Source organism: Podarcis melisellensis (assembly GCF_964234715.1).
Source record: "Podarcis melisellensis genome assembly, chromosome: 13".
NCBI classification, from domain to species: domain Eukaryota; kingdom Metazoa; phylum Chordata; class Lepidosauria; order Squamata; family Lacertidae; genus Podarcis; species Podarcis melisellensis.
Window position 1 is genome coordinate 50,240,879 of NC_138545.1, and position 12,558 is coordinate 50,253,436.

The 12,558-nt window shown below is 52.8% G+C and overlaps 1 protein-coding gene across 1 annotated transcript in view; it reads right to left on the reverse strand.

Annotated features, from left to right (window-relative positions):
* LOC309354162 (uncharacterized protein) overlaps nucleotides 1-5,783 on the reverse strand; it is a gene marked incomplete at its 5' end in the record, with an annotated part of 35,801 nt that extends 30,018 nt beyond the window's left edge. Inside the window, one exon of the mRNA XM_081884129.1 lies at nucleotides 5,600-5,783. Within this exon, the coding sequence (XP_081740255.1) occupies nucleotides 5,600-5,783 (184 nt within the window). The remainder of the gene's footprint in view (nucleotides 1-5,599) is intronic.
* Nucleotides 5,784-12,558: the final 6,775 nt, after the last annotated feature.

Genomic DNA, 12,558 nt, shown 5'->3' on the forward strand with positions numbered 1-12,558 from the left:
TGTCCCCCCCAATGATCCTGGGCACTACAGCTTTCCTCTCTCAGAACTACAATTCCCAGAACCCCTGACAAACTACAATTCCCAGAATCGTTTGGGGGAAGACACCTGCTTTTTAGAACAGGGAGTACCTGCTGCACACTTCCCCCAATTTCCTAGGAACCAGGAATGGGAAGCTCAGGTGCTTCTAATGGGATGACTTGTCAGAGCAGGCTTATAAAATTTTGTTCCAAAAGGTGCCGCCCCTCTCTCTACTGAGAGCCAGTGTGATGTAGTGGTTAAGAGCGGTAGTCTTGTAATCTGGTGAACTGGGTTCACGTCTCCACTCCTCCACATGCAGCTGCTGGGTGACCTTGGGCCAGTCACACGTCTCTGAAGTCTCTCAGCCTCACTCACCTCACAGAGTGTTTGTTGTGGGGGAGGAAGGGAAAGGAGAATGTTAGCCGCTTTGAGACTCCTGAAGGGGAGTGAAAGGCGGGATATCAAATCTAAACTCTTCTTCTTCTACTACTGAGCGATGGCAAGAGTCCATGGCTCTCACCTGTGGAGAACAGATATGGCAGAGACTGTCTTACCTTTAAGAAATTCAGCTTATTCACCTGTTTACATCTTCCGTTTGCATGGAGGGAGTCCAGATCTTACAGCAGAGTCCTTTCAAGAGGGACTTGTCCCCCACAACAGGGCAGCCAATCTTCCCAAGTTGGATTCCAGACTCCCTCCTCCTCCTCCTCCTCCTCCTCCTCCTCCTCCTCCTTCCTTTGCTCAAAGTCTCAGTTTTTCTCACCACACACCATTATCCTGGATCCCTATCAAATCCCCCCCTCTCTGTTCACACCGCAGGGCAAGGAAGAAGGACTTCTTCTGCATTTCCAATTAGGCTCTCCTTGTCCTTGAATTGTTTCTTAAAGACCCTCACTTGGCCAGGTCCTTTTGCACAGGCTAGCCCAGGAATTCCTCTGCAGTTTGCATTTCTCCCTTCACATCCCAAATAATCCCAAATTCCAAATCCCAAATAATCCTAAATCTCTAGGCTTTAGTGGGATTCCCCCCTCAATCTATAACAATATTATAACTAAGGTCATTCTATTCGGATTCCCAAGGGAATGTCAAGCAGGGAGGGAGGGGGGAAGAGAGAGAGTGGAATTCTGGGGGAGAGTGCCGATTGGAGGAGGCTTTGAAAGGGAGTTTGAATGTTGGGGGGGGAGGCAGTTGAGAGTCGGTTGAGAGCGGTGGGTTCTGGAGGGAGGAGATCAGCTGGGGTGGGCAGCTATTCAGCTTAGGATCAGTATGAAAGTCACCATTGCTCTCGTTTCATGGTGGCCAAATAAGAACAGAGACGCAGAGAAAGAATGTGAGTCTCCTGTGGAGGCTGGAGAATGTGGCAGTCCCATTGCCAGCGAAGAGGGGCTCTGCCAGCTGCCCAGGAACAGAATAACCTCAATTTACGAGGGCCACGAAGCCAGGCTTGGCTTGTATTCCTAATGCCCAGATGCCTCACACCACCCTCTCCAAGCACCTGGAAAACAGCCTTACAGACCTGGGCTTTGCCTGATTATCATCTTCCCAAGCAACTTAGACATATAATGCTGGTACTCAACGAAAGAAGTTTAAAGACTCTCTCGAGGCAAATCTAAAAGAAATGTAGTTTAAACAATTGGAAAACACTGGCGTGCGAGTGCTCCAGTTAGAGAACAGCCTTTACCAATGGTGTCATGGACTTTAAAGACACTCGAACTCAGGACAAAAGGGAGAAATAAACTAGGAGGAAGAATGTTTGGCAAACCCTCACCATGATCAACTCCTGCCTGGAAATCTATATCCCCACTGTGGAAGGACGTGTGGATCCAGAATTGGCCTCTACAGTCCATTATGGACTCAAAGATGGTGTTCATGGAAGACAACCTTACTTGGCTACGTGTGATCGCCAAAGAAGAAGATGATAGAAATTGGGGGGCTACGGCCTTTTTTATGGACATGGACAATGGAGAATCCTCACGGGAAGATACTTTGCATGTCCATGCTCCCCCAACGTCCGGTTGGCCGATCACTTCCACCATTGTTCTCCCTGAAAGGCGACACCCACCCAGCAGGTGGAGGCGCACCTTGGGGGGGGTAGTGTCATGGGGCAGAAATCAGCTTCACCTGCTGAACAGTGACCACCTGCAGCTTCAAGGACTCCAAGGAAAATGTGCTGATGAGAACCGCTTGCTCCAGCCTTCTTAAGAAGAGCTCCCAGTAGCAGCCAGAGAAGGCAGAGAAGGAAAGAAAACTGCTTGTTAGTTTTTTGTTTTTTTTTAATACTGTTTGTTACGGAAAGACTCCCTCCCTGCAAAGAAAACGGAGACATCAGCAGGCTCCTAGCTCACAGCCAGTCTGGGGCAGGAGGGGGGGCCTGGGAAGGGGGCAGTTCCACTTACCTGATCGTATAAGCTCTCCCCACTTGACCTCTATACAGGCATCTCAGCTCTATCCCGACCGGCCTAGCTCAGAAGCAGCAGCCAAAGTCTCCTCCCTCTCTGAAATAACTGGAGATGCTTTCTTAATTAGGGGAAACTATGGCTGCTGCTGCTGCGCCAAATAGGGCCGGGAAGGAGCCATGCCCACACAGAGAAGGGGCAGTGGGGAATCGGTACAAGGGATGACAGCCAGGAACCGCCGGGATGTTCTCTTGCCCTTCATTCTAGAAGCTGGAGCCTCATCCCTGGAGGCATGGCGCTGTGTTTCCTAAGGCCGTCCTCCTTCCCCCTGTCCCATTACCTCTGAGACAAGAGGCCTTCTTCTGGGCTCCAGTCCCTCCCGGAATGAGGCGGTTCCCCGGCTGAACTTTTCCCTCGCTGCAATGCTAGCCCTACTCTGGGGCAGGACGGTGGGGGACCTGGGAAGGGGCATTTCCTCCTACCTGATCTTATAAGCCCCCCCCCCCACTTGGCCTCCATATGGGCATCTCAGTTCCATCCCAGCAAGCCTAGCTCAGACGCAGCAGCCAAAGTCTCCTCACTCTCTGAAATCAGTTGAGATGCTGTTTTAATGGGAGGAAACTTTGGCTGGTGCTTCTGCGTCAAAGATGGCTGAGATGTGGGAAGGAAGAAGGACATTCTTTAAGATAGGCATCCACTCTAGAGGACAGGGGTCCCATGGGCCGTCCCCAATAATGTTCTTCTGGGCCACAGCCCCCTTAGTATTTTCTCTCCCTCCTCCTCCTGTCTGCCTTCCCAGCTCCCTCCCTTCCTCAGTCTGCTTCCTCCCTCCAGCGTCATCCCTCCTTCTCCTGCGTAGAACAGAGCACCTCAGCAGCAGCCCAGGGGCAGGCAAGCCAGTGGAGGCAGGGCCCTCCTGCGGTGGAGACATAGGGCCCCCGAGGGGAGCAGCCCCCAAACTTCCGTAGGGACAACCTGAGCGCTGCTGAGGGTGTCTGGCCAGCTGATCCAGGGAAGGACAGAACAAGCACCCCTGCCATGCTGCCCATGCCCACGTCACCACTGGCTGCCAACAATCGCTGCTCCTGCCTGGGCACAAAATGTCCAGACCCCTGGCTTCAAAGGAGGGGGACGAAGGGCTGGGGCGAGACAGGCCTGCTCCCCCCCACTCTAGAACTCAATTGGCATTACCCCCTACCTGAACTCTGAGCCTTTCCACACTTTGTCCTTCCCCCTGTCCCATTACCTCTGGGGTGAGAGGTCTTTGTCTGGGCTCCAGTCCCTCCCGTGATGCAGTGGCTCCCAGCCTGAACCTTCTCCTCGCTGCAAAACAAACAGAGTCATCAGCAGGTGCCTGGCTCCCAGTCTGGGGCAGGAGGGGGGGACCTGGGAAGGGGGCATTTCCTCCTACCTGATGTTATCAGCTGCCCCAACCTGAACTCCTCCGTACGGGCGTCTGGGCTCCGTCCCGACTGGCCTGGCACAGAGGCAGCAGCCCAAGTCTCCCCCGCTCCAGAATACCTCTTGAGGTGTTCTTGATGGGGGAAAACTTGACTCCTCTTTCTGCGCCAAGTAGGGCCGGGAAGGAGCCATGCCCGCATGGAGAAGGGGCAGTGGGGAAGAGATGCCAGGGTTGCCAGCCGGGAACCGCCGGGATGTTCTCTCGCCCTTCATCCCGGGAGCTGGAGCCTCATCCCTAGAGGCCTGGCCCTGTGGAGGCGTGGCTCTGTGCCCATGCCCACGTCCCCATTGGCTGCCAACGATTGCTGCTCCTGCCTGGACACATAATGGCCTGACCCCTGGCTTGGAAGGAGGGGTGGTGAGGGGCTGGTCTGCTCCCCCCCCCCACTCCAGCACTCAATTGGCATTTCCCCCTACCTGAACTCTGAGCCTTTCCAAACTTTGCCTCCCTGCGGGGGTCTTTGTCCTTCCCCCTGTCCCAGTACTTCTGGGGCGAGAGGCCTTTGTCTAGCCTCCAGTCCCTCCCGGGATGCAGTGGCTTCCAGCCTGAACCTTCTCCTCACTGCAAAACAAACAGAGACACCAGCAGGCGCCTGGCTCCCAGCCACGCTAGCCCCAGTCTGGGGCAGGAGGGGGGACCTGGGAAGGGGGCATTTCCTCCTACCTGATCTTATTAGCTGCCCCACCCTGAACTCCTCCGTACGGGCATCTGCGCTCTGTCCCGGCCGGCCTGGCACAGAGGCAGCAGCTCAAGTCTCCCCGGCTCCAGAATACCTTTTGAGGTGTTCTTGATGGGGGGAAACCTTGGCTCATCCCTCTGCGCCAAGTAGGGCCGGCAAGGAGCCATGCCCGCATGGAGAACGGATGGAAGGGGAGGCAGGCGAGGGTCAGAGGCCGGGAACCGCCACAGTGGTCTCTCGTTCTTCATCCCGGGAGCAGGCGCTGGAGCCTCATCCCTGGAGGTGTGGCCCTGTGGAGGAAGCAGGACATCATATGAGAATGGGCTGTGATCAGCCAAAAACTACATCTTTGCACTGTCACACAATGCCTCTTCCTTCCACACTCTGGAATTCATCTTTGGGGAATCGTGAAGCTGTTTTTTTAATTAAAAAACAAAGGGGGAAAGGACAGTGGTCGAGGACAATTGGAGCTGTAGTCAAGCAACCCCTATAGGAAGGTCCCCAGTCCCCAAACCTGCCTTATCAGTGTATGCCTTTTTTCAGAAATGCACCCAGAGCATGAACACGTTTGCTCAACTTGTAGGGTGTTTTCCCCACCCCATGCAAAAGTTCCCTTCCTCTTACCTGTTCATTTTGGGGGAGGCTTGGGCAGCAGCCACAGCGGTACAGACAGGAGATCCTGCAAGAAAGAAGGGATCTTTGAAGCACTGCTTCTTGGCCTCGAATCCTGTTTGCTGCTTTCGCAGTGGCATCTGGGTGGCCCCTGGGAAAAGAGGAGGCTGGACCAGGTGAGCCCTAGGCCTGATCCTGCAGGTCCTTTTTGTGTGTTTCCTAAGGCCCCCCCTCCTCCCCCCTATCCCATTACCCCTGAGACCAGAGGCCTTCGTCTGGGCTCCAGTCCCTCCCAGGATGCGGTGGTTCCCCGGCTGAACTTCTCCCTCACTGCAAAACAAACGGAGACATCAGCAGGTGCCTGGCTCCCAGCCACGCTAGCCCCAGTCTGGGGCAGGGGGGGGACACCTGGAAAGGGGCATTTCCTCCTACCTGATCTTATCAGCTGCCCCACCCTGAACTCCTCCATACGGGCGTCTGGGATCCGTCCCAGCTGGCCTGGCACAGAGGCAGCAGCCCAAGTCTCCTTCGGCGCCAGAATCACTCGGGAGGTGTTCTTAATGGGTGGAAACCTTGGCTCATCCTTCTGCGCCAAGTAGGGCCGGGAAGGAGCCATGCCCACACGGGGAACGGATGGAGGGGGAGGCAGGCGAGGGTCAGGGGCCGGGAACTGCAGTGATGGTCTGTTGTTCTTCGTCCCGGGAGCAGGCGCTGGAGCCTCATCCCTTGAGGCGTGGTCCTGTGGAGGAAGCAGGAAGCATCTGATGAGAAGGGGCAGGGGTGGATGAAAAACTACTGCCCCATTTTTGATGACCCCCCAAAAGAAGTTCCACAAGGACCCCTTCCTTCTGTCCCAGTACATGATGTTCGCCACGTCCCTCCAGGGATTTTGCCAGTACGAAGTAAACGTTGGGGAAAGGCTCCCTCCCTGCAGAGAAAATGGAGGAATCAGCAAACGCCTAGATCCCAGATGATAGCACCAGCCTCTCGCCTAAGGAAGAAACAAGCTCAGTTAGTCTGATTGGTTGGAAGAGTTCCAGATAAATATATAGATGATAATATGTATATATTTCATTCCAAGGTTCCTTATGGTAACTGAGACCACCAGTTGAGGTTGGCTAGAATCTCAGGCATTTCCACTTACCTGATCTTAGCAGCTCTTCCCACTTGGCCTCCATATGGGCATCTTGGCTCCGTCTCAGCCGGACTAGCACAGAAGCAGAATCCAAAGTCTCCTCCCTCTCCGGAATAACTCTTGATGTGTTTTTAATGGGAGGAATCCTTGACTGCTGTTTCTGCACCAAGTGGGGCCAGGAAGGAGCCTTGCCCGCACGGAGAAGGGGCGGAGGGTTGCCATGCGAGGGTCAGGGGCTGGGAACTGCCAGGATGGTCTCTTGTCCTTCATCCTGGGAGCCGGACATGGAGCCTCATCCCTGGAGGCCTGGCCCTGTGGAGGAAGCAGGATACAGTAAGGGCTCTCATGTGAATGGGCTCTCACTTTCCTGGGAATCCCCAATTATCATGTTGTCACACCATGCTGCTGGTTAAACTCACAGTGCATAAAATGGCTGGAAGCTCCTGAGTTTCTAATGCTTTCAGTTGTACTCTGCATCCATCTGGGAACTGTAGCGCCACACACGAGCCGAGACTGGGAATATCCACTCAAATTGAAGTTTGAGGAACCTCTTTTCAAAGGATCACACACAGTTATGGTGCAAAGAAATAATACAAAATAAATCTCACTATGCTCCTTCCCTGTGTGAGCCAAAGCCCTCTAGAGACCTTAAAACCATAGGCTGTGTACCCACCATACCTTTGGGGCTCATCCCCACTTCCCCCTGGGTCGTGTGCCCAGCAAGCTCAGGAGTGTTAACAGATTTGCTCTTTGCTAGACCCCCCCCCCCCCAGCCTGGTTTGCAAAAGTCAGCCCAGGAATTCCTTGACTGGCACAGTTGTGCAGCCTGTACTTTCACTGAAATCCCAATTAATCATAATTCTGCAACTGATCAATTTCTAGCATTTAGTTGGGGGGGGGGGTCTCCTGCAAATCTATAACAGTATTTTTCCTGTACAGTTTTTAATCCCTGTATTGTTGTGAACCGATGCATGATTTATAAAGTAAGTAAAGCTTATTTTTAAAGTTCCCAGGTTGATGCCTGATTCTTTCTTAAGTGGGGCAAAGGGAGGGAAGGCAGCTAGCTTCATAGCTGGACACGCTCCAAACAAGGTTTTGCAGTCTAATTCCTATCCTTTTCAGTTTGCTGTCAAGGATGAGATTTTTTAAGGACCAGGTGGCAACCCTTCTTCAGGTATACAGGACCCACACTGTGAATTGTGCTCACAAATGTACTGGGAGCCACCGTAGACCATTTAGGATGTGTGCTCTGTGGTCCCGGCGGCTGCTCCCACCCCCCAGTCTAGCTGTCGCTACCTCTGCTGGCTCCTCTCAGATATGCCTGAGCCAATCTGATCTGAGGGGAATCCCTTCCTGTCCTCCAATATGTGGGATAACCCGTTGGGTCTTCTGTTAGAGCTTCATCAGGACCAAACCCCACCTCCCAGGCGTCCCCCTTGAAGGCAAGGCACAATCCTGGGACCCTCAACACCCAACGGTTTTCCATTTCCAAGGCACGGGGTCCCTCCCCAACTCAAGAACCTGGCATCTGAGCTCCTCCATCTTCCTGGTTCCTCCTCATGACTGAGTTCCTAGGACTCCACGGATCTCTGCTAATGGGTTGCTGTTCCCAGAGCCCCTAACAAACTACAGTTCCCAGGATCATGGGGGGGGGGAGAGACATCTGCTCTTTAGAACAGGGATGAGGAACCTGCAGCTTCCTCACACCCATTTCCTTGGAACCAGGAACGGGAAGCTGAAGTGCTTCTTGTAACAGGATGATTGCAGGAAGCAGCAGTTCTTGTTCTGGACTTCCGTTCCAGCACCTTTAAAAATTTAAGTAGTTGTTTTTTGGGGGGTTTTGGCCCAACTTCCCCATGCTTTTCCCCTTCTGGCTGGGAAAAGAATCTCCCCCACTCCCGTCAATGCAGCTAAGATGGCTTTCTGCTTCGTGCCCAGGGAAGGGCCGCCCTTGCTTGCTGCAGTGGACACCTCGTGTGTAAAGAGAGGGATGCTAATTGGGAAGCAGTGCAAGAAGAAGCGGTCAGCTTCTGGGATGCTGATTCCTGGACGTCTTGCATCTGTGTGGATGCAGCAATGGGTGGGCAGCAGCCCTGGTCCATTTGTGGGAAAGAAAGAAAGCTGCCATTCGGGGATCTCTTTATCAGCACCACCTACAATGTCACAACGTGGTGAATAAGACTTGGGAATACCCAGAAATATTTCTCTGAGTAAACAGGAGGGGAAGCAGAGTAACAGAGTGGGGTGCAGTGGGGAGGGAAAGTGGGCATGATGGAAAAGCTCAAAATTGATGCAGGACTGCAGGAGGTATAATGCAGACTTAAGATGAGACTTACGCAGGGCCAGAGCCTCAGTCACTTGGCTTCCTGGTGCAGCTGAAGGAGGCCCCACTAAAAAGAAGCAAAAGAAACAGGACAATGGGAGTTGTAGTCAGACATCACCTGTAGGAGGAACCCCAGCTCCCAAACCCATCTTACTAGTACAGTGGTGCCTCGCAAGACGAAAAGAATCCGTTCCGCGAGTCTCTTCGTCTTGCGGTTTTTTCGTCTTGCGAAGCAAGCCCATTAGCGGCTTAGCGGATTAGCGCTATTAGTGGCTTAGCAGGCTTAGCGGATCAACTGATAAGCGGCTTAGCGGTTTAGCGGCTTAGCGGATCAGCTGTTAAGCGACTTAGCGGATCAGCTGATAAGCGGCTTAGCGGCTTGGGAAAAGGGGGGGGAGGAAAAAGACCCCGCAGGAACTCGCAAGACATTTTCGTCTTGCGAAGCAAGCCCATAGGAAATTCATTTTGCGAAGCACCTCCAAAACGGAAAACCCTTTCGTCTAGCGGGTTTTCCGTCTTGCGAAGCATTCGTCTTGCGGGGCACCAGTGTATAAGCCTTTTTTCAGAAATGCATCCAGAGCATGAACACTCAACACTCCCCGCCCCATGCAAATTTTCCCTTCCTCTTACCTGCTCTTTTCAAAAGGGAGGTTTTCGCAGCAGCCACAACAATGAAAACAGGAGATCCTGGAAGAAAGAAGGGATCTTTGAAGCAGGGGAGAACTCTTCAGTAAGTGCTGCTCCGAGGGAAGAATCCCAGAACACGTGAAAGGTCTGTCACAGACTGAACGCCAGGGACAAAATGTCCCCTCCGCCGCCCATCCAGCTGTCACACCCACCCCAGGGACTTAAAGGAGATCCCACTGCTGAGCTCACAAGAGCCACCTTTTTGTAGAAACAATCAGATGACCAGGAGATGCAGCAGATGAGCATCTCTGACTGCATGGCTTGAAATGAAGGTTATGCAACTTGGCAAAGGAGAGGACAGTCAAAGGCTACTAGCCCTGATAGATCTGCTCTGCCACCACAGTCAGAGGCCCAACTGGTCCAGCCTCCTCTTTCCCCAGGGGCCACCCATTTGCCTGTGGGAATGCCAGAAGCAGGATTCGAGCAGAAGAGCCCTCTGCCCGCCTCAGACCTCCTGCAACTGCATTTCTGAAGCATGGTTGCCTCCAGCCATGGAAACACTGCAGAGCCATCAGGGAGACTTGAATGAGATAGTATCCCCAGAATATGATAGATCAAATCAAACAATAAGGTCCAATGAAGGGAAATTACCAAGCTACCGTATTTTTCGCTCTATAGGACGCACCCGACCATAGGGCTCACCTAGTTTTTAGAGGAGGAAAACAAGAAAAAAATATTCTGAATTAAATGTTGTATAAACTACTGTATTTAATAAACAACCGGTATATCAGAATCATATTACAGCCGTGTAAAGTGAACAGCAGTCAACAATGGCATCAAGAACCATCATCACTGTCATTAACAAATGAAGAGAGACTTTAAGGTTTGAGTCCTCTTCTAGTCTTCTGTGAACCCCAAGAACTCATCACTGCTACGATCAGAATTTATGAAGCTCACTTGCTCACAACCACTGACCTCACTTTCTTTGCTATCTTCATGTAAAATACCATCTTCGTTTCCACCCAAAGCATTGCTAATGCCATATTTTTTCCTCTCAGTCCTCTTTCTCCCCTCTCTCAGCGAACAGCCTGCCCGCTGTTCGCAAACATTCCCTTTACTTGAATTTCAGTCAAGAAACAGCTGAGCAGAGCCTCTCAGCGGCAGACTTGGGAGGCTTTCCTTCTCCCCACTTTTTTCTCCCCCTCCCCAAGCAGCAAAGTCCCCTTTTCCAGCCTCCTCCTCTCCATCCCTTTCACCCAAACTCCTCGGGTGACGTCTGCAATTTCTCCCCTTTGCTGCTCCCTCTCCTTTGCCCTCTACCATGACTCTCCACTCACGCCAACCTACGGTACCTCCTCTCCCTTCACCCAGCTTCTTGGTCACCCTCCTCTCCTTCCTCTTCCTCCCCTCTCTCAGTGAACAGCCTGTCCACTGCTCCAAACCTTGAGGGGAAAGGGCAGGCTGCTGGCAGAGAAATTGCACTCCGGCAATTTGGCTCCAGGGACCACACATTCGCTCCATAAGACGCACAGACATTCCCCCCTTTTAAAAAAAAAAGTGTGTCTTATGGAGCGAAAAATACGGTACTTTTTTGTTATAGTAAGGCATATGGCGTTAATATAGCTATGTAGATTAAAACATCTAACAGAACGAATCTATACCTTCCATTCAAGTTTAACAAAATAATTCCAGTAGACCAGATACGGTGTGGGCGTCCAGAGATTTGGGGGTGAAAAAGCTGGAGATCCAACCGAGAACCATCTCAGACCACAATTTGGTGCTCCTGGATCCAGCTCTGGCACCAGAGTCCTAGGTCACCTCAGTAGCTTGGAGTGTGCTTAACCAGCTTGGGTTATCAAAACTACATTTATGGAGCTAGTCTTACCTTGTAGTCCATGTGCCGGTAACCCCCAGACTGGATCACTACAACGTGTTTGATGGGCTGCTGCTGCTGCTGAGCTTTGTCCATAAACTGTAGCTAGCGCATAAGCCTCAGTTGCTCACTGGCAGAACATCACTGTCATGCTTCTGAAAGACTTGCACCAGCTGCCTATACAAAACCTATAGATCTTGGGACCAAGCTATCTAAAGGGTTGTCTTACCCCTGGGGTTTTTGTAAACTAAAGAAATCGAGCGGTTTCCATTCCTGACCTCTGACAAACATGCCATCGTGCTCCTCCTGTTTCTGACAGTAATCTCCCTGGTCACAATCCTTTTTGCATACCTGCCATGCAATTAAGACACAGCTGTATATCGCCTCTATAAAACAGATACCGTATTTTTCGCACCATAGGATGCACCGGACAATAGGACGCACCTTGCTTTAGGGGGGGGGAGAACAAGAAAAAAAATTCTCCCCCTCTCTGCCCAGTACCCCTTCAGCAAAGCGGCAGGAGGCGCTGGCAGAAGGGGGAGAATTTCCCCCCTCTTGTTTTCCCGTTCTAAAACAAGGTGCCGTTTAAGGTGCGTTCAGGCACCGATCCCTCTCGCTCTCCAGGCTTCAGGTTCCTTTTGACCTGCTCTTTGGGGCTGGCGGGGGGAAGCCCACCACCAACCCCAAAGAGCAGGTCAGGGAGCAGCGGAAAGGCTGCTGCCATAGTCGTGTGTCACCTCTCCAGCTGGGAGAGGGTTGCTGGACTATGGCTTCTTTTGCCCCACACGCGCTCTCCCAGCTGGAGAGGTGGCGCACGGCTAAAGAGGATCCTGCCATAGCCACGCATCACCTCTCCACCTGGGAGAGGGTCACGGGGGGCTTCTTTTGCCCTGCGCGCGCTCTCCCGGCTGGAGAGGTGACACGTGGCTATAGAGGCTCCTGCCATAGCCGCGTGTCACCTCTCCAGCTGGGAGAGGGTTGCGGGGCTATGGTGTCTTCGCTCCACAGGACGCACACACATTTCCCCTTCATTTTTGAAGGGGAAAAAGTGCGTCCTATAGAGCGAAAAATACGGTAATCTCTCCTCAAGCATAAGCTGAAGGAAAGCGATGGCAAAGAATAGAATACTGTCAGGGGCTCAGGAGCAGAGACACAGGAGAGGGAGGAAATGGAGAGCGAGGGGGAGGAATCCGAGGGCAGTGTAGGGGGTGACAGTGGCCCGAGGGATTCCTGGAGTCTGTCCAGCGAATCGGAAGACTCACAGAAGGGAGCGCCGATGGCCAAGGCAAGGGGGGGTGCCAAGGGGGACACCCCAGAAGGAAGGGGCCAGCGGGGACTCCCAGAGCAGCAGTTGGAAATCAGGACCAGCTTCCCCACCAGAGCGCAGTGGGGGGGAGGAGTCCCAGGCATCGGGACCAGTGTTCCCACCACCA